This window comes from Vigna unguiculata, chromosome 3 (genome assembly GCF_004118075.2).
Source record: "Vigna unguiculata cultivar IT97K-499-35 chromosome 3, ASM411807v1, whole genome shotgun sequence".
NCBI classification, from domain to species: Eukaryota; Viridiplantae; Streptophyta; class Magnoliopsida; order Fabales; family Fabaceae; genus Vigna; species Vigna unguiculata.
The window spans coordinates 45739744-45760244 of NC_040281.1; the positions used below are offsets into that span (position 1 = coordinate 45739744).

Below are 20501 nucleotides of genomic sequence, written 5' to 3' on the forward strand. Positions count from 1 at the left end.
ATGAATTAAGAATGCGTCCTTGACGTTGTTAAAATAATGAGGAGTATATAATTTTATTTTATATCTATATTTTAACATAAAATATTTTATGGTGTGATGGTTAAGTAATGTTTTCTGTTTGAATTACTATATAAGCTCATTAAGGATTGACATATGTAATGATAGATCTTGATCATAAATTTTGAAGGGCCAAAATAATATACTCAAATTTTATATATTTAATTATTGTTACTAATATAACAAAAATATATATAATATTAATTTAGTATTAAAATCTCCTTGTATGTTTTTTCTTCAAAAAATAATAGTTGAAGTTGTATTTGATATGAAACCATTTTAAATAAGCTTTTCTAATTTCTTCTTTATCCATGGATATTCCCATATTTGAGAAATTTTTCTTATATTAAATTCCAAAAAATTAATATAAAACTTTCCGCTTGTAATGTAAAATAATTAATATGAAACTTTTCGCTTAATGTTAAATAATCTTAAGGAATGGTTCTCTAATTCAACAATTGAATTCTTAGTATCATGCTTGAAGATGAGAAGAAGTAAATTTGTATTGTTTTCATCTCCAAATACATCTTCCCTTTGATCATTTAAAAAAAAATGAATCTATTATTTTATTTTTTATCAATATACCTATTTTTAAAAAATTAAGATGGAAAGTTAATTTATCAAAATCTTAAAAAAAAAATCAAGAGACGTAATTATTAAAAAATTATGATAATAATGGTTATGAAAAAACATATAGTACATAACTTTTTTTTATATTCATAAAAAAATAAATATACACAAAACTCATAAGATGGAAAAAAAAACTAAATATTAAACTAATATTTTCCTATTAAGATGAGAAAGAGTTACCTTCAGTTACCTTTTTTTTATCTTAAAAGAGAACGAATGAGAACGAAAAGTCAAGAGAATGAATTTATGTCTAACTTTCTATTTCTTTTCTAAAATAAAATACAGAAGAAGAGATGCAAGAGTGTAAATGTATACAATACTGGATAACTTAAAATGAGAGAACAAAAATCCCAATAAATTTTATTATTCTTTGTTATATTTAATTTTTTATTTTACTATTTATTAACATTAAATATTATATTTTATGAAAATAATAAAAATAAATCTAAAAAATTTTATTTTATTTTTTTAAAAATTTAAAATTCTTGGGGGCCATGGCCCCTCTACAGACCTCATCAATCACAACACCTTCAACGCCGATTATATTAGGTTCGACATCAAACACAGGAAAAACAAGGCAAAAGTATTTAACTTTGTTCTTGTTCTGATATCAAATGTAAAACTAATGCGAAAAAAAAAGACTAATCTTTCGTCATTACCACTATCACGAGAATTCTTTAATGTATTTTTTTTTTTTTGTTTCAAAGCCCTCTCTAAACTTGTTGATGGTATAATAAATTGTTGTTAATTATATGAGATTATAGTATCAAAATTTATGCTACAATTATAAAATTGATTGACAAATTGTTGGAATAATAAGTGTGAGTTAAAATTCTCATATTGGATAAGATAGACAAAGTTAAACACTATATAAGATTAGAGGTTCATAACCCATTGTCTTAATTTGTACGTTTAATATTTTTAAATAATAAGACCAATTTAATTGATAAAATTATTTATTCTATTATATATTATTATAAACACTTGTTAAAAAAATAAAAAGTAATCCATAATATTTACAAATAAATAAATAAAAACATATTTTGGGGTTGCATTGGATCCTACTACAACGGCCATAGGAAGATGGTGTACGTGGTTGCATCATTTAACGCAAAACGTAATAACTGCCACCATATTTCAGTTCTGCTCTCTGCAGTGAGGACTCGGACTCAGACGACTCAGAAGCTTAGGGCCCATGTTCCCACGGAAGAGTGGCCCAGAAGCTTAGGAAAAAATTTGTTCTGTTTAAAAGATAAGTAAAATTACTATTTTTATCTTTTAATTATAATTTTATTTATTTACAATTCTTTATATCTTATAATTAAATATATGAACGACTATATAAATTTCTTAAAAATATTACTGAAAAGATTTAGAAAATTATTGATACTCTTTACATGAAGTAATTTGTTTTCTTTTTCAAGACACAAACACCTAAAGATAGAAAATAGATAAGTACAATAATGTTTGTTTTCGATATAGACACGAATGTGTCCTTTATTGGCAAAATCATTTCAATATGTGGTTACTTAACATGTCTCTCCTTATTAATGCTCTTGACTTCAATGTCTTGGTATCTCTTAGAGCTAGGTTGACAAATAATTGACCTTCAAAATTCTCAAGTTTCGTTTTTAGAGGATTAAACATATTATGCAAAGATATCCTTCAATTTTTTACGCATTCTTCAAACTACAATTTTGCACCTTTAAGCTGAGATGTTCAAAGTACTCGTCTCCTCAAGGTCGAGAGGGGAGTGTGCGTAAAGAAGACACTTTAACACTCAAATAAACCAAGTGTGTCAGATAATATTAAATGCATAATAATGGAACGAAATTAAGTTACCTCATGCATTGTGCTCTTTATACCATGTTTATTGTAACATCCAAAGATAAAGTAAAATTATATATATTTCTACTTTTAAACCTGTTTATTTAAAAAAAAAAAGAAAAAAAAAACAACTGACAGTAAGGTTTTTAAATCTGCAAAATTCTATGGGAGCTAAATTACTATGTTGATTTTGAAATTCTTGCAGCACAAGCACAAGTAAAGAATATTTAGTTATGTCGCATTCACAGTGCCCGTAACATCTAAAGATAAAGAAAAAAATTTTATATATATATATATATATATATATATATATATATTATTATGAATAATAATATATCTATAATTATAAGTAAATAAAGCAATTATAATTATAGATGATTAATTAACTAATACTATATATATATACTACACGTCTAATAATAGGCACCAATTATTTTAAAGTTTCTACTGATTATCAAGAATTAACATTCTATATGTATATATATAAAATTTTACATAATTATTAATTGGTACTGTTATTAAAAAAGAAAAAAAACAAATGAGCGATAAGGTTGCACAACAACTCTTATCTGTTCTGATGTAGCATTTAATGCAGAAAAAAAAATCAGTAACCAAGCATTCAAAGGCAATCAAACGGGAATAGTATTTACAAACCTAGTTAAAACTAAACTATATGTAATCATTACATTGAGACATATAAATAGGGGTGAGAGGTAAATGGGTGAAAGTGTGAAAGTAGTGAAACGTGATAAAGGAAACAGAGAGTGTTAGTGAGGTGAATCAAGGTTATTAAGAAATAGGAGGTGGAAGTGCGACAGAGAAAAAAATAATATATATATATCATCAAAGCTTCAGTACAACCTTGGTATATTTTCCACAATAATTAAGGTAAGGGAAGGAGACATCTATCATTTTATCTTTTTACTATGATTATTTTTAGTTGTTCATAATTATTTTTATCTTTGGTGAGGTGTCCCTAACCTCATTCTAATTTATATTTAGTTCCCAATCCTATTTATTTATTTATATTCATCGCCAGTTATGCACTGGTCCTATTTATTCAATTTATATTTACTTTCATTTACTTATTTATATTTATCTCTAGTTACGTATTGACCCTTTTTATTCATTTATATCGATTTTAATTATTCATAGATCCTATCTATTTATTTATATAATTATATGATTTAATATTGAAATAAAATTTATTATAAATAAAGATTTGATTATTGTAGTTGGAGGTATGACCTTGGGGATTTAAACGAGTTAGTATTACTCAAGATGATATGTTCTTGAGTTACTTTGTTGGCCATGAGCTCATTTATCCTGACTAGTCACTACAAAATTAATCAATATCTTTATAAAAGTATAATAAAAATTCAGTTTCATGGATTTGGGAGAATTTTTATTTCATTTTATTTTATTATGATATGTTTTTTTTTGTGATATTTGTCTCACTTCCCTATTTCTTTTTGATTGTGTGCGAAAAACAAAATTTTATAACATTATCATAGATGGCTGCTCCGAACATGCCTGATCCCTTCTTCGCCGACATTGTGGCTGTTTTTCCGGGAAATGCATGGCAAACCAATGTAGTGAATAATTTTGTAACATTTCAGGGAACGGGAAACTCTACCATTACTTTTCTCTCTGCTCCGAATGCACCGATTGTCATCGAAGGACAAATCGGAGTTACCTTTTATTTACCCCCAACAGTCCAAGTGAATCCTATCCATAACCTTTTCCCTCCACCTGTTTGATAAACCGTATATGAGGGGGAAACTGTAAATAAATAATCCTTCTTCCTCTTCTAGTGTAGGAAATATAAAATGTACTAAACAATGTGGATATAGGAAGTATATAGCATTGTAAATATATATATAAATGTGAATATTTTAAATGTAATTATATATTAGTGTATAAATTATTGCCTCTAAATTCTTATAAGTATACTGTAATAAATAAATAAATAGAATTTTTTTTTCGTCACATTTATGGTTTTTACTTGGATGAGCCTGGTCAACGAGACTAATTACTTGATTAATTTTGCCTAATATGTTTTGACTTTTGCATTAACTTAATCTTATTTTGTCTATGTTAAAGACTGGTAGGTATGATATCGTTTTAATCGGACATACTTAGGTCGAGTACATCTCAATTTGAGTGGCCAAGATGTTCCTAGACGTACATAGTATTGTAGTCCCTCAAACTTGACATGATATATGTTAGAGTCTTTATTTTACCGCCATGATTCCAGTCTTAAGTTGGTCGGTATGTGCAAAGAAAATTTATATTTTGTTCCTGCAGAGGGACAAATAAGATAAGTTAGGCACGAGCGTCACCTTACTATGTAGTCCGCTATCTCCTTAGTTGGCCTCTTCCCATTCGATACATGCCGGCTTGAACCCAGGAGGGGTTACCTACAGAAGAATCTCCGAAGCTCAAGTAAGTCAAAGCTCTCAAGAGTCAAATCAGCAATTAATGAATGCGTACCTTTAAATGATGGGGTCCACGTGTATTGACATTAATGACGTTTGACCATTTCATGGGCTGGGCCTTGACTTGGGCTCTAGCTTGGGCCCCAGCTTGGGCCATGAGTGGGCCTGGTCCTAAAGCAGTTTCCAGAGGTGTATTGAAGTGGGTTAGCCTTCTAGGCAAGTAGTCGGTTTTGGCCGGCTACCTGTCTAGATGGCTAGTGCTGGTTGTGTCCGGGTGCTGGATGGTATGTGGTTTTAACGTGTGTACTTATTTACTTGATTGAGCTTGGCTAGGTACAGTACATATTTCTTTAGCTATCTCACACTATAGGTATAAGGACATTGATAAGAAACAAAAGAACATTAGGTATATTAAAAAAGGATATGAAGGTTCACCTTAATCCCATGAATTTGAAACTTGTTGAATTCAACCATTAAACCAATTGAAAACTATTGTTGCATTTGTGAGGGTCCACAAAATGGTGAAGCAAGTAAAACATTCAATTTAGATCTCTAAAAAGAATGCCTCAAATTTTTTTTAGTATTAATATTACTGCATTAAATTCGTTATAAATTTATGTTTAAGAGAGAAAAAATTTAATTAAATTATTATCAGTGTCTATTAATTTTTATTGGTATTAAAAATAATATTTAATGAGTTAAAACCTTTTTTCAACAAATTATAATTTTGTTTAGGAAAAAGGGAATAATTATTTATCTTTATTCTCTCATAGTCCATTTTGATTTCTATTTTCTTATTTGATCTCTATGTGACTTCTCATTTCATTCTTTTTTCTTACTTTCTTATATTTTAGAGTTTTTCTTTTGAGAGTTTTGGCAGATTTCGTTCATTGAATCTCATGTTGTCTGTGTGTATCACTGTTTTTATCCTTGTTAGTATGTTTTTCCAATGTGTTACTTTTTTATTTTATTTGACGAACTTGTATTAGGATCAAAAATGTATTTTTTTGATTGGTTTTTGTTTTTTGGTACTTTTCTATTTGTGAGTTTTAAAGAAGTTTTTTTTTTTCATATATGAATTGTTTAAACTAGAAGGAGTTTCTCAAAGTTAAAAATAATAATAAAAACTTATTGAAGATCAACAATATCTCCACAAATATTAAACATATTAACCTTATTATTTATTGAAAAATAAATATTAAACGAAATTATTTATAACAATTTAATTGATAATTTTACATGAAAAAAGCTTGAAAAATAAAGTTTAAATAGAAAGCTTCCTTCTTAAGTTTTCTTTACCCTTAAACTTCCTTTTAGATTGTTGAATATGGGTTTAAGAAGTTTAACCGTATTTTAAAATTTCCTCTCATGTGACCATTACTAAATGTTGCGTGCTTTCATTTAATAATGAAAATATGAAGTTAAAATTATTATTGTCTTGAAATAAACATATGTTTTATTTAGAATTGATTCATGGACATCAAATAAAAATGTGAATTATATGAGTGTGATAGTTCATTTTATTGATAAGTTGTGTTATGTTTTTATTTTTATCTATTGAATTAGTTTGAATAAACTTGTTATGATTTGATTTGTTGACTTATTTGAACTCTTGAATTTATATTTGTAAATATCGTATTTTTTAATTAGGTTGATGTTTCAAAATTAAAACTTTTTTAAAAAATTGAAAAGAGATAAAAATTTTCATATCTAAATTTAATTGGCATAACCCAATCAATTTGCTCAAAAGTGGATTAAGTTGAATTGAGTTTTACATTAAAAAAATTAAAATAAAAACACAACCTGACATGATATTTCTTTAGTGGATTGAGCAATAAAATTTCCTAAACCGCCCATAACTCAATTTATAAACAACCCAAGTATAATATTGAAAAGTAGTTGGTTGGGTTGATTATACTGGATTGGTACTAATATGTTGATATTAAGTTATGGGTAACTTAAGGATTTTTTTTTTCTTTTTACTTTGTTAACTTTCTCAACTACATAGTCCAAGCCCATGTTAGGGAGGTGATGTTCGAAAGAGTTTAAGTTTTATGTAGGTGAGGAGCCTCTCGATGGGTTGAGAGTTTAAAAATTTAAGAACACATTTTTCTCTTAAGTTGAAACACTGTATGCAAGTGAATTTCGCCATACATATCTCATATCTTCGTAACACAATAATCAATATCTTATAATGTCTTTATTAATCTTTTAATTATTTTTCTATTCTATTACTTCAAATACAAGAGTGTTCTAGCTAGTGGTTGATTACTAATATTGGATAGTTAGGAACAATCATCCCGCGTTTATGAGATAATGTTCATTTTAGAACGTGAAACTCTATTACGGTTTTGTTCTTAAAAGACGTCTTAAAGAATGGAGGGAGGAAGGAATACATAAACAACACCTAACCTCAACTCCTAAGCTGTGAGACTTATTGAGTATACCAGAATAAGCCCCCCAGTCGAGGACAAGTGGAGTTGTCAGTCCCCATAGACAGTGCCAATGTTCCAACCCAACCAAAGTTTGTCCGACAACATTGTTAGGAACAATCACTGCGTTCCGTCACAATTTTGTCCTTAAAAGATACCTCAGATGGTGACTATACCAGAATATTATTGATATAACCAATATATATATATATATATTAATATAAATAAAATTAAAAGGAAATCACATTTATCTAATATATTATTTTATGTTTTTTCAAATTATCGAATCCATTCATAATTAAATCAAAACTAAATTTTCATCTATCTCTTTTTTAATGTAAATAATCATATTATATTGTATTGTATGCATGAAATTTATCTCCATTTCATTTTGAAATCTTGTTTTTGTAATACATTACAAAATGGATATTTTAGTTAAAGTAAAATATATTTCTTATTAAGTTTGAAATTTTAAACTAACTTTTTCTATATAATATTGGTAAATTAGTAACAAAATTGTTAAATAATAACAAGTGACTAAGTAAGTAAATAATTCATGATAAATATTATAATCTATCTTTATGTTTTCAAATTTAATAATGGTTTGACTTGTATCTATAAGAAAGTAATTTCTTGAATATTCATATTTTAAAACAATAAAAATATATTATTATATATTAATTAACAATGTGTGAAACTTTTTTGGGCCTAAGTGTTGTATTTATATAATTTTACTATATAAAATTATTATTCTCTATTTTATTATTATTATTATTGTGGATTAATATTAATCAATAAATTATATTATTTGTTAGTATCAATTATATTACAAATTGTTATTAATTTATGAATAATACGTAATTATTGGGTTTCTGATGAATGATCCATGATGGATTGGATAACGGTCTATGATGAACTTGTTCAATAACCTGTTGATAGGTCTATGGTTTATGCTCATAAAAATATAAAACTGATATCCTATTAATAATTTTTTTAAGACAATGAAATAAGACGCTAAATACGTGCGTTTGGACATTCAGTCTTTTCCGCATACCCTACTAAGAAGAGAGCAATATTCTCACTCTCTCACACGAAATGATATTATTCTTTCATCTACATTATTCTTAAAGTCTAATCATGCACGTTTTCACATCATGCTCTTTGAGTATTGAAAACTGTTAAATTAATTTAGGATTTATTACTCTTTTATGATTGATCTTTACTTCATGATCTAACACTAAGACCTTTTACACACAAACTAAGATCTAAGTTCATAAATTACATATCATATATAAAAGTATTTCTAAGCAAATGTATAAGTTTTTATATAAGTTAACATGTTTATCTATAAACTTAGAGGCTAAAATTGTTTAACATGTAACCTGAACATGTTAACAAAGTTAAATTTAAAATGAACTATATTAGATTTCAAAGCTACAAATCAAACAAGTTAACATAGTAATTATAAGTTAGATGTGATGAAAGGAAAGAGAAAGTTAAAACATGGATAAAGAAAACAATTTATGTCAAAAAAAAATTTTATAGTCGAAATTTTAAATTAATCGTAAGCCCAATTAGTTTAATAAATTATAATTCAACTTTTTCATAGAACCTAAGAGTGATACTTAAATTGATTGTTCAAACGATAAAAAAAAATTAGTATAGAGATATTAAGGGTTTAGGTTATGTTAAGATATGTCAAATATTCTATTAGCAAATATTATTTAATCAAATATTGCATTAACTATAATTTAGGCATTATTATCATAGTCAAACACTGACATCCTCTACATTATAGGAAACGGTGCTTCTTTATTTGAATATTTCTGATGGCTCCTTTCGATCAAAATCAATAGGAGAAACTTGATTTTGGGACTTCCGCTGCTATCCAAATGCAAGAAGCTATTCCCAAGAGTCATAGTTTTATTGTTGCCGGATTTGTGACCAAGTCAGGTATATCTAACTTTGCTCTTAATCTGTTGTTACTAGGGGTGCTGATTGGATAATTGATTCAGGTGCTACTGATCATATGACTTGTGATCCACATAAATTTATTAATTTTTCTACTAATTGTTCTAAAACTGCTATTATTAATCTCAATGGGATCTCATCTCCTATTGAAGGTGTATGTACTATATTCCCCTTTCCCTCCTTATCAATCTCTGATATTTTATTTGTTCCTACATTGAATTGTAATCTTCTCTTTGTCAACAAGTTAACCAAATCACATTCTTGTGTTGCCTTATTTTATCCAACCCATTGTTTGTTTTTTCTAGAACATCCATTCCAAGGAGAAGATTGACAGTGGTAGAGAGAGAGAAAGACTGTATTATCTTGAAAATGTCTCACAACAAATCCATAAAGGAAGGTTGACTTGTCTTGCGAATGAACACATACACGATAAAAACAAAAAGGAAATTTGGTTATGGCATAGAAGAATGGGACATCCCTTTTTTGGTTATCTAAAAAAATTATTTCCATCACTATTTCATAAATGCAATATTTCTGATTTTATTTGTGTGAAACTTGTGTAATGGTAAGAAGTCATCGTGTTGTGTTTCCTTTAAGCAATCAAAAAAACAGATTTTCCTTTTTCATTGATCCACACAGATGTTTGGGGCCCTGCTCCACAATCTACACATAATGGGAAAAAATGGTTTATCAGTTTTGTTGATGATTGTACTCGGGTAACTTGGGTGTATTTGCTTAAACATAAAAGTGATGTGTGTAATGTGTTTCGTTCCTTTCATTATATGATAATTACTCAATTTAATACACACATTAAGGTTATTCGATCAGACAATGGAGGGTAATATTTTAAGACTGAATTAATCGAGTTCATGAACTCCAAAGGCATCTTACATCAAACTACATGTCCTTATTCACCACAACAAAATGGGGTGGTTGAGAGAAAAAATAGACATATGTTAGAGGTGACAAGATCACTTTTGGTAGATGGTAATGTCCCATCTTATTTATGGGGTGAGGCTGTGAGATCTACAATTTATTTGATTATTCAAACACCTTCTAGTGTGCTTAACTTTCGAAGGCCTTTAAATGTGTTGTTTGATCATTGTATCCTTCCTTCCATAGTCTCTTTACCGCCTCATATTTTTGGATGTGTTATATATGTTTACTTACACCCACATCAACCTACAAACGTACAAAACTTGAAGAACGAGTTTTAAAATGTGTTTTTGTTGGGTATGGATCAACTCAAAAAGGCTATTGTGCTTACCATCCACCATCAAAGAAATTTTATATCTTTATGAATGTGACATTTAATGAGCATAATTTTTCTTATGTTGATTCTACAACATAATTCCCAGATATAAAATTATATGTAAAGATAAATTATTGTGTGAGGATCATTCTGCAGGAAGTGAGCCAATCCTAAATATGAAAACTTCTCCTTTAGATAATATAGTGTCTTCTGATCCTAACCAATTGGTTCAATCTTCTCCACAGGTTTGACTTGACTCTTAAGAGGTACCTTCTGATCCTATCTCTGATAATACTAATGTAGTTGAAACTAATCATGAAATTGTTTCTCTTGATCCTACCCTTGATAATACTAATTTAGATGAAACCGATCATGAAATTGATTGTCTGCATGAGACCACCAACACACCAAACATTGAGTCGTCTACTACTGTCCAGTATAATCTTCCACCCCCCGTTCTAACCGTGGTCAACCTCCAGCTAAATATGAACCAGACCTCCAAGCCAAAGTTAAATATCCCATTAGTAAATATGCATAATTTGTATCTCAATTATCTTCAATTTCTATTCCTATTAATATACAGGAAGCTTTGGCAGATCCTAGATAGACCAAAGCCATGGTTGATGAGATGGCAACTTTAGAAAAAAATGACACTTGGGATCTTGTGTCCTTACCAAGAGGAAAGAAGACTGTGGGCTGCAAATGGGTATTTACAATTAAGCATAGAGCTGATGGAACTATTGAGAGGTACAAAGCACAAATTGTGGCTAAAGGTTACACTCAATCTTATGGTGTAAATTACCAAGAAACGTTCACACCAATAGCCAAACTTAATACTGTGAGAATACTTCTGTCACTAGCAGCAAACGAAGATTGACCTCTTCTAAAATTTGATGTGAAAAATGATTTCCTACATGGAGAAATTTCAGAAAAAATTTATATGGATTCTCCACCAGGTATGACAAATTCAATTGGAATGAACGTTTGCAATTTAAAGAAGACTCTATATGGATTAAAACAATCCCCAAGAACATGGTTTGGAAGGATTACAACTTTGATTATATATGTAGATGACATGATTGTTACATGAAATGACCAAGATGAGATTTCTAGTTTACAACAATACCTTGCATCTGAATTTGAGATGAAACAATTTGGAAACCTCAAATATTTTTTGGGTATTGAAGTAGCCAAATCAAAACATGGTATTTTTCTATGTCAAAGAAAATATACTATTGATTTACTATCAGAAACTAGACTGCTTGGGAGTAAACCAATTGATACACCAATTGAACAAAATCATAAACTCTTTCAATGCTTAAATTCAGCAAACATAGACAAAGGGAGATACCAAAGGCTGGTAGGAAAATTAATTTATTTGTCTCATACACGTCCAAATATTACCTATCTAGTGAATGTTGTTAGCCAATTTATGCATGACTCACGAAAGCTTCATATGGATGTTGTTGAGAGGATTTTGAGATATTTAAAGTCCATTCTTGAAAAATGAATTTTGTTCTCAAATCATGGAAACTTAAAAGTAGAAGGGTACACTGATGCAGATTGGGAAGGTTCAAAAGATGATAGAATATCTACCTCTCGATATACTTTACTTTAGTAGGAGGAAATCTTGTAACTTGGAGGAGTAAAAAGCAGCCCGTAGTAGCAAGATCTAGTGCTAAAGCAGAAGTTAGAAGCATGACACTAGGTGTATGTAAACTTTTGTGGATTAAAAATGTGCTATCAGATTTGGTATGAGTTTGTATTGTGATAATATGTCGGCTATAGCAATTGCTCACAATCCGGTGCAACATGATAAAACAAAGCATGTGGAGATTGATAGACATTTCATCAAAGAGAAACTTGAAGCTGGAATAATTTTCTTTCCTTTTGTAAGATCAGAATTGCAGTTGGCTGATGTTCTCACTAAAGGAGTGTCAAGCAAGAGTGTTTAATGAGTCTCTATTCAAGTTGGGGGAATGTGTGATATCCATGCACCAACTTGAGTAGGGGTATTAAGATATGTCAAATATTCTATTAGTAAATATTATGTAATCAAATATTGTATTAGCTATAATTTAGACATTATTATCTTATCTCTGTGAGCAAACCTATGCACTCATTCTTTGAATAGATGAAGAATTATAGTATTCTTATTTATATATATATATATATAATATATATATATATATATATATATATAACCCTATTATTTAAAATAATACATTAAAATTATTTTTTAAATCTTTTCTATAGATTAGACTAAGTTGACTTTCATCTCTACACTTTATACTTTTTTTTATGTAGTAATATTTAACGAACATGTATTCTAGATTAAGATAAAGTCCTATAATTTTCTTTCCTTGTTCACAATAATTTGAAGCATAACACCAGCACTGATACCGGTTCAAAATATGAGAAAGTTATATTAAATACTTTGTGTTTCATCCATAATCAAATGTTAAGTTGTGTTATAAATTTTTTATTGTACATCTACTTTTCCTTCCCTGAAAATTATCCTGTTTCTATGGTTCCAAATAGCCAAATTTTTTTGGAAAGTATATTCGGAAACATATATTTGGAAATTCACTTTTTTAGAGAGTAAAAGGGTCATCATGAAAGTTTGTGGGGTTGCGTAAATAAATTGTCGGGGTGCAGGAAGTAAAAGACAATAAGTAATGATGGGTGATTTGAGTTGGCTTTGGTTTAGTTCTTGACTTATTGTATCTTGCACTCGTTCTTGGACGAACTCAGACAGACACCTTAAGAAATCTGTTTTATTTTATCAATTTGGGACGAGGACATGGTTAAGCCGAAGCAACAGAAGAAGCTATCCCAGAAGAAGCAACAACAACCGCAAGTAGGTTTCAAATTCCGTTATCTCTTCTTTGTTACTTACTTTATGTTTTCTCTAAACAATCAATCTCTTGTAGTTCTACAATTCATGGATATTAGAGTTGCATTTGTGATCCCAATTTGATATTTCCTAACGTATCTCTCTATCGTGCTTTAATTGTTTTACTGTAGGCAATGATCAATAGAAACCCTATATTCATTTACCAATTTCATTATTTTATTTATTTATGCATTTTAGTGATATTAGTGTGGATTGCATTGCATCTTTCAGAGGGGGCCTCTGTGATGTGCTACTGGAATATGCACTGTGGCTAGTGGCTATATTTTAAAATTACGTGTAAGGAACATTTTAGAGATTAGATTGCTAGACTGGAATCATCCATTTCAATTTTCAGCATAACTAATTTATGAGGTTGCTGTGGCACTAAATTACAGTTTACATTAGAGGGTAGAGACAAAGGTGGTGACATCTATATTATGGCTGTTGATGTGGCCAGTGATGTACTGTCAAGGATGTCTTTGTCTAAGTTTGTGAAATCTGCAGTTTAAGACTCATTTGAGGTTAAGCCTAGGGTTTTTTGTGATGATTTTTTTCTTATCCTTTTTTTTCTTTCAGATCGAAGGAGCCTTTTTTTTCCTGTATGCCAACTTGGTTTTCCAGATGTTAGAAAAGTTATTTTATGTATTTGCTGTCTAGATTCTTGAAAGCCAACTTTGGTGTTTTTACCTTTTCCTTGTAGAGGCAGTAGTAGCTGTTCTGATTGTACCCTGATTTATTTATCTCTATAATCATCCGTTATATGTATATTTAAAAGTCTGTTGAGTGAACAGACTACTTAAACTTTAGTGGATCGAAAGGGAGAACATGGAAAAGGAAGATAAATAACGAGGAAAATAAGGTTGTTTGGATTTAGTGAAAAAGGTGGAAATAGGTGGCAAATGAGTAGTAAGTTGATATAACTGATGTGATAATGTATAAATTAGTTTAAAGCTACTTTTTCAATTACAAATAAAATATGCCGTTGTATTATGTATTAGAACAAAAAATAAAAATTGTGGTTTCCTCACTCAAATGAGTGGTTGGCTAAATTTTGTCCATGGTGGGTGCATAATCTTTAATGCCTCACACAATTGGTTTTTCTCCACGTAATTTAACAAAACATGGCAAAAAATGTCACCACAATAGATTATGTGACCAATGTACATGGAAATATAGGTCTTTGATACCAACATAATCAATCATGGGCTATACGTAATCGATTATGTTGGCTCCTGGTGCACTGTGACAGGTAATTTCATGTGAGCGGCATTTGGGGAAATCATTCATTGCAACACGGACTTTGTCCTTGTATCAGCCCATTTCGCATTTCATCTCCTATTTGATGGATAGATTCAAGTGTGGAACCCAAACTAACTTCCTTGCAAATCAGCGTGAATCAGTGGAAATAAACACATGTGATCCTCTTCAAATCCGTCTCCTTCCTTCTGCATTTACAATACACACGTAGAAGAGTGTTAAGCATTTTGCATTCAATCCCAATGTTTTAACTCCTTTATTTTGATCTTGTCTTTGTGAAGGTCCTTCACAAGGTGCTATAAAGACTTTTAAAGGAAACAACAGACAATGCAATAACTCTCTTGCTGTATTTACTATTAATTTAACTGTTTTGAATGTATACCCTTATCTATTACTTAGTGGGATAAGGCTATCGAAAAAAGCTCGAAAAAAGCTCTTATATATTAATCTAGTGGAAATCCAATTGTGAGTTTGTACTTTGTAGTGTTTCTAGGAATATATGTTATTTGGATACTTTAGCCATTGGTGACCAGCCATGTATTGGAAACAGGTTAAGAAGCTGGGAAAACAGGCTGACACTTCTCAATTTCGTACTCAGTTGGATGCTCTGGGATTACGCATTGTTGAAGTGACTGCAGATGGTAATTGTTTCTTCAGGTCAGTTTGAATGCTCAGCATCCATTCTACTGACTACATTAGCATCCATGTTACATAGTACATACTACTATACTAGGTACTTTCAGTTGCACACAAAGTACCAATCTTTTTATTCTTATTCTGAAACTGACAGTAAGTTATAGATCCTATAATTTTGGCATTATCACTTATTAAATTAGATCTCTATCTCCATCCCCCTCCCGTTTTTGCATTTTTGGCTAGGTAAATTTCACTGGCGTTTGGTGTTTTCAGTATGATGAGTCAATCCTGCGAAAAACATTTTATATTAATTTAACATCTTCTATTCTTATGCAGAGCCCTCGCTGATCAGTTGGAAGGCAATGAGGAAGAACATAAAAAGTACCGCAGCATGGTGGTGAAACACATATTGGTACAATGTTCTGGAAACAATTTTGTTCTTTTCTTCCTCTTCTTTTTTGAAATTTTCAACTACTCCCCATGTTTAAAGCTTATGTATTGTTTATGTAATAATTTTGATTCATGTGGTTTTTGAAATTCATTGAAAAAAATGATATCTATGTCATTAATATGTTATACCCCTGTGCTCCCTTTACCCCTTAATTAGACAAATAGAGAAAAAAAGGTATTGCTTGAAATACTTGGTTAATCTATGTGTTGTTGATGTAAGATGTGGCAAGAAGAAAATTGTTTGGGTTGGAACCTTTATCTGGTTAATCACGTAAGTATTCACAGTTAACCTAATAGACTAAAGGAAAGTTGGAAAAACATAATTTCCATAATCAATCATAAGGATCATTGATTGCCTATGATTTGTCTATTCTTTTCTCAGTGATATTTTATGTTTGTGAACTTTCCTATGTTAGTTTCCCTCTTTAATATTTAGGAAAACTCTTTCACATAGCCTGGTCTTGAAGCTGTGATTAACAGGATAATCGGGAGATGTTTGAGCCCTTTATTGAAGATGAAGTACCATTTGATGAGTATTGCCTGTCCATGGAAAATGATGGTACATGGGCTGGACATATGGAATTGCAGGCAGCTTCTCTTGTAACACGTAGTAATATATGCATTCACAGGGTGAGCAGCATCCTTGAAGATAATCTACGTCTTCACACCTTATATTCTATTGTCGCATCATTTTGTATGGAATATTGTTGATTAGTTAGATTATTCATTATGTGAACTTTATACAAATGAAGATCGTGGTATTTTCACATTCTATCATCTTTGTCTCATGCAATTTTATTTTGTTTCTGAATGTGCGTAAGCTTTGTTCATTAATGTGAAGACTGAAAATAGTAAATGCATATTTTTCCCAGATATATTTAATTGCTTTTATAATGTCTTTGATACACTTTGAATTTTGTTACATGCTAAAGTTAATTGAAATTTCCATTCATACTGGTGTGATTTTGCAGCACATGTCTCCTCGGTGGTACATTAGAAATTTTGATGATCATGGAGTTCGCATGGTCCATTTGTAAGTACTATGGAGTCTATGGTTATATTGTACTGCTTTGTCTCTTTTGTCTGAAAATTATAATGATGATATCGATATGCTAAATCTATGAATAAACTAGCAAAATATTGTTTATATATTTAACTTGCTGATAGACTCTAGGTCTTCAATTTTGTAATTAGGAGACATTTGCTTTCAAATCAGGCATTCAATTAGTAACACCATCACTTAGAATCACATACACGTGTACATGAATAGAATATTAGAGTTCTAGTGTAGGCTGACTTCATTATTTAGACATGAGGTATGGAAAATGATAATTGAACGTGATTGATGAAGCTGGTTGTTGTAACCGATGTGATTCTGTTAGATTGTTTTGAAGGAAACTTGATAAAATTATGGAGTAAAAATCCAACCGTTGTCTGTGAATGAAAAATCCTTTCAATGATTTTGACTAGGATTTTGATCCTATTATTTATTAGATTTTGCAGATCTTATCAGTACGTAGTTGGAATATTTAGTAATTAATAGTTTCTAACCTTAATCACATCATTCTATCAATTTAGAAATGAGATTTTCTTGTAATATCGTCTTGTGTGCTGTAATCTATTTATGCATAATGCTTATAATTAAAATTTAAGGAATATATATGCATACGGAAACAATGAAAACATAATTTTCCTCGACCTTGTATTTGAATTTGGATGGTTTTTTAGTGTACTGTGTTTTTTCCAGGTCTTATCATGACGGGGAGCATTATAACAGTGTGCGGTTGAAGGATGATCCTTGTGATGGGCCGGCAAGGCCAATTGTAATCAAGGTTGTTATTATTTCTTCTTCTTGATTCTTGGACTAGTATCAAGTATCGTAGCATATGCCTGATTAATTTTAGTTTGTGAAAGGTTGATGCTGATCTTTCAGCACCTTCACATGAAATGAAAGTTATGAACAACAAAACCCGTGGGCGAGCTGGTAAGGAAACTTTTCAACCGGGGTCCATAAAGTTGGTTATGGCTGGAACTGGATGTGAAAATGCGGAAAAAGTGGAACAGGTGAAATGAGTGCATACCTTTTTGCTGTTTGCTTGTGCTGCATTACTAATATTTCAGTTCGGCAAGGTCTCTTGTAAATTGCTGTCTTTTCTACAAAATTTTAATTACTCTACATGTATTTAAAGTCTGTCTTCCTTGTCCTAGATTCTAGGGCAGGTAAATGGAGATGTTGATGCTGCAATAGAATTTCTAATAGCAGAGCAAGGAACAGAAGAGTGCTCTGCGAACTCAGATTCCCTACCTAGTGGGGCTAATACTTATGGTAATGTTGTTCTTGTATAATTAATGCATTTTGCACTTTCCATACTGTTAGATGACAAACTAACATTTTCATGCTTTATTGGTATTTTTTTTTCTTGCATAGAGGTTTAATTTATTCACTAGCTTTTAGTATAAACCATTATGATTAGTAGAGAAAAATGAAACTTTGGTTCTATCGTAACCGACCTAGTCTCAAATTCCAAGCATGTATAGGTCTTGATGAAAATGAGAACCATAAGCAACACGAAGAAGACAAGGTAGAGGACAGCACTAATGATGAATCAAACAATAGTTCCAAGAAGACCAATATCAAATTGCAACCAAATGATAAGGTTCTCTATTTTCTGCTAATTTTAGTTTATATACAGGTTTTGCTTAATCCCCTGGAGGGGTTGATCCAAAATAAATTAGCTGTTGAAATATTATGATCTCCTTTGACACGCTTTTGTTATTCTGACTTCCTCTTCTTTGTGGTGTTAACCACCAGATTCCTAGAAACAAGGTCTGCCCGTGTGGTTCCAAAAAGAAATATAAAGCTTGTTGTGGATCTGCCTTGGGAAAACAATCTGCTAAGTTTCTAGTGTACGTGTCTTATACTTTCCTATAGTACTTTCTGCACTTTCAATTACTCGGTTAGTGTTTGCAGTGCTTGGAAATTTTCTCTGGGAGCTCACTTGATGTTCCTTGGATTTAAGTTAGTTGACTTGATTTAGTTTGCTACAAGAATGTAATCAAATGGAAAAAAATTAATGCGTGTGACCAATATCTCTGTTGTGTCAGTAACCAAGCAGCTGACGCACGAAGGGGCAAAAATGAAAGGAAGCGAGGAGAAAAGGGGATTTCTGCAAAAGTAGAAGTACCTAGTGAATACGACTTGGTAACACCTGACGTGGGCGCCCTTTGTATTTGAATTGATAATAGATGTAAGACATGCCTTGTACTATGGTCTACAGAACCTTTTTCTTGCTTTGCAAAATTGATTAAAAGTTATTGTGTCTTCCGACAGAAGTTGATTGTGCTGCACCAGAGGAGATGAGCTACTGAAGGTGATCAAGTTATGTCTTTACATTCCTATTGATTTACAAGTTTGCCGAACGTTATATACAGAGAACCCTACCATTTTTTATATCGTCAGTGCTCATGTTACGTCAACTGGTTGATATGCTCATGACAACTTATTGGCTACCAAGATGATAGCTTTTAGTAGTAATCTACCATGTTGTTATCGCCCCTTCAATATATACTAACCGGTCTGTGAATTAAGACTTGGTTTTGGTAAGGCGGAAAGAGGGAGGGAGGAAGGAAGGAAGAGGGTAAAAAGTTATTTTTCACTATTTTCCTCTTAATCAAATAGTCTTTCTTGTACTGATTCTTTATATCTATTTCGCTTTTTTTTTTTTCCTTCCGCTTCCTTTATTTATTTATTTTTCTCTTCACAATACCAACTTCACATCTAGGCTTTATTCAAAAGTGCATCCTGTGTACTTGTGAGTTGTATTATCAAGATATCACCACCTAGGACATCGTTTACTGATAGGCTTGCCTTTTTTTCTAAACAGGTTTGCTTTTGGCAGAAGCCACATCAGGGACAGGAAAAGGAATGTACAGAAGAAGAAATAGAGTTACAGAAATTATTTATAATTTTTGTTCTTCCGGCAAGATGCTTTTGGGAAGAATGTGGAAGTCTTGATCATTCTTTTCATGAGAAGTCTCGTGTGAGAATCAGTTTTGCCTAAAATATAGGGTAGAAATTTTATCATTATGATTTAGTCAAAAAGTTCAGCTGAACAAGGGTCCTTTTTCCTTTTAACATTTTCGGCTAGAGTCAATGGACCTAATCAACCAGAGAAAAGTTTCTTACATTATCTCAGTAATACAAGACTAGAGTGGTTCAAAAGAGGAAGAATTAACCCACCTAGTGATTGTCATTTACTAGTTCTTAATCTGATGGACTTGGCTTCATTATCGAGGAATTCCACCTATAAGTTACATTCTGGTAAAATTGCTGAAGTATTTTAAAATTTTAAACTAATGAGATGTAGTAATTATGGTAGTTTACTGATAATTCTTACACAGTTGCATGCGTATTCTGACATTTTGCTCTCTTTAAGTCGACAAAAGTATATACGAGGTGCATGAGTTCTTCATTTAATTTATTTATTTATTCATGGTCTCTATCTGGAATGGTCTTAGAAGCAAAAATGATCTTTGCATTGCAACGTGACACGATCTGGATCTCCTATTACCAATTACTAAACGAGATGGGCGAATCTAATTAAGGAGACAAAACTCTTATCATTTACAACACTTCAACTTAAGGTCCAAGGGGT

General features: G+C 30.8%; 1 protein-coding gene across 9 annotated transcripts; it reads left to right on the plus strand.

The window, feature by feature from the left end:
* Positions 1 to 13222: 13222 nt before the first annotated feature.
* LOC114176035 (OTU domain-containing protein 3) lies at positions 13223 to 20074 on the plus strand. Of its 9 annotated transcripts, none has more exons than XM_028060934.1 (14): positions 13341 to 13467; positions 14753 to 14918; positions 15311 to 15417; positions 15733 to 15808; positions 16327 to 16476; positions 16818 to 16879; positions 17594 to 17678; positions 17761 to 17910; positions 18055 to 18172; positions 18376 to 18503; positions 18659 to 18753; positions 18952 to 19094; positions 19178 to 19484; positions 19731 to 20074. In XM_028060934.1, the coding sequence occupies exons 4-12, from the start codon at positions 15788 to 15790 to the stop codon at positions 19079 to 19081; spliced, it is 939 nt and encodes a 312-aa protein (XP_027916735.1). In that variant the 5' UTR covers positions 13341 to 13467; positions 14753 to 14918; positions 15311 to 15417; positions 15733 to 15787; the 3' UTR covers positions 19082 to 19094; positions 19178 to 19484; positions 19731 to 20074. The 9 variants fall into 9 exon arrangements, with proteins under 9 accessions (XP_027916727.1, XP_027916729.1, XP_027916728.1 ...); XM_028060935.1 differs by having other exon boundaries at positions 15311 to 15401; XM_028060926.1 differs by lacking the exon at positions 14753 to 14918 and having other exon boundaries at positions 13223 to 13467.
* The last annotated feature ends 427 nt before the right edge of the window (positions 20075 to 20501 follow it).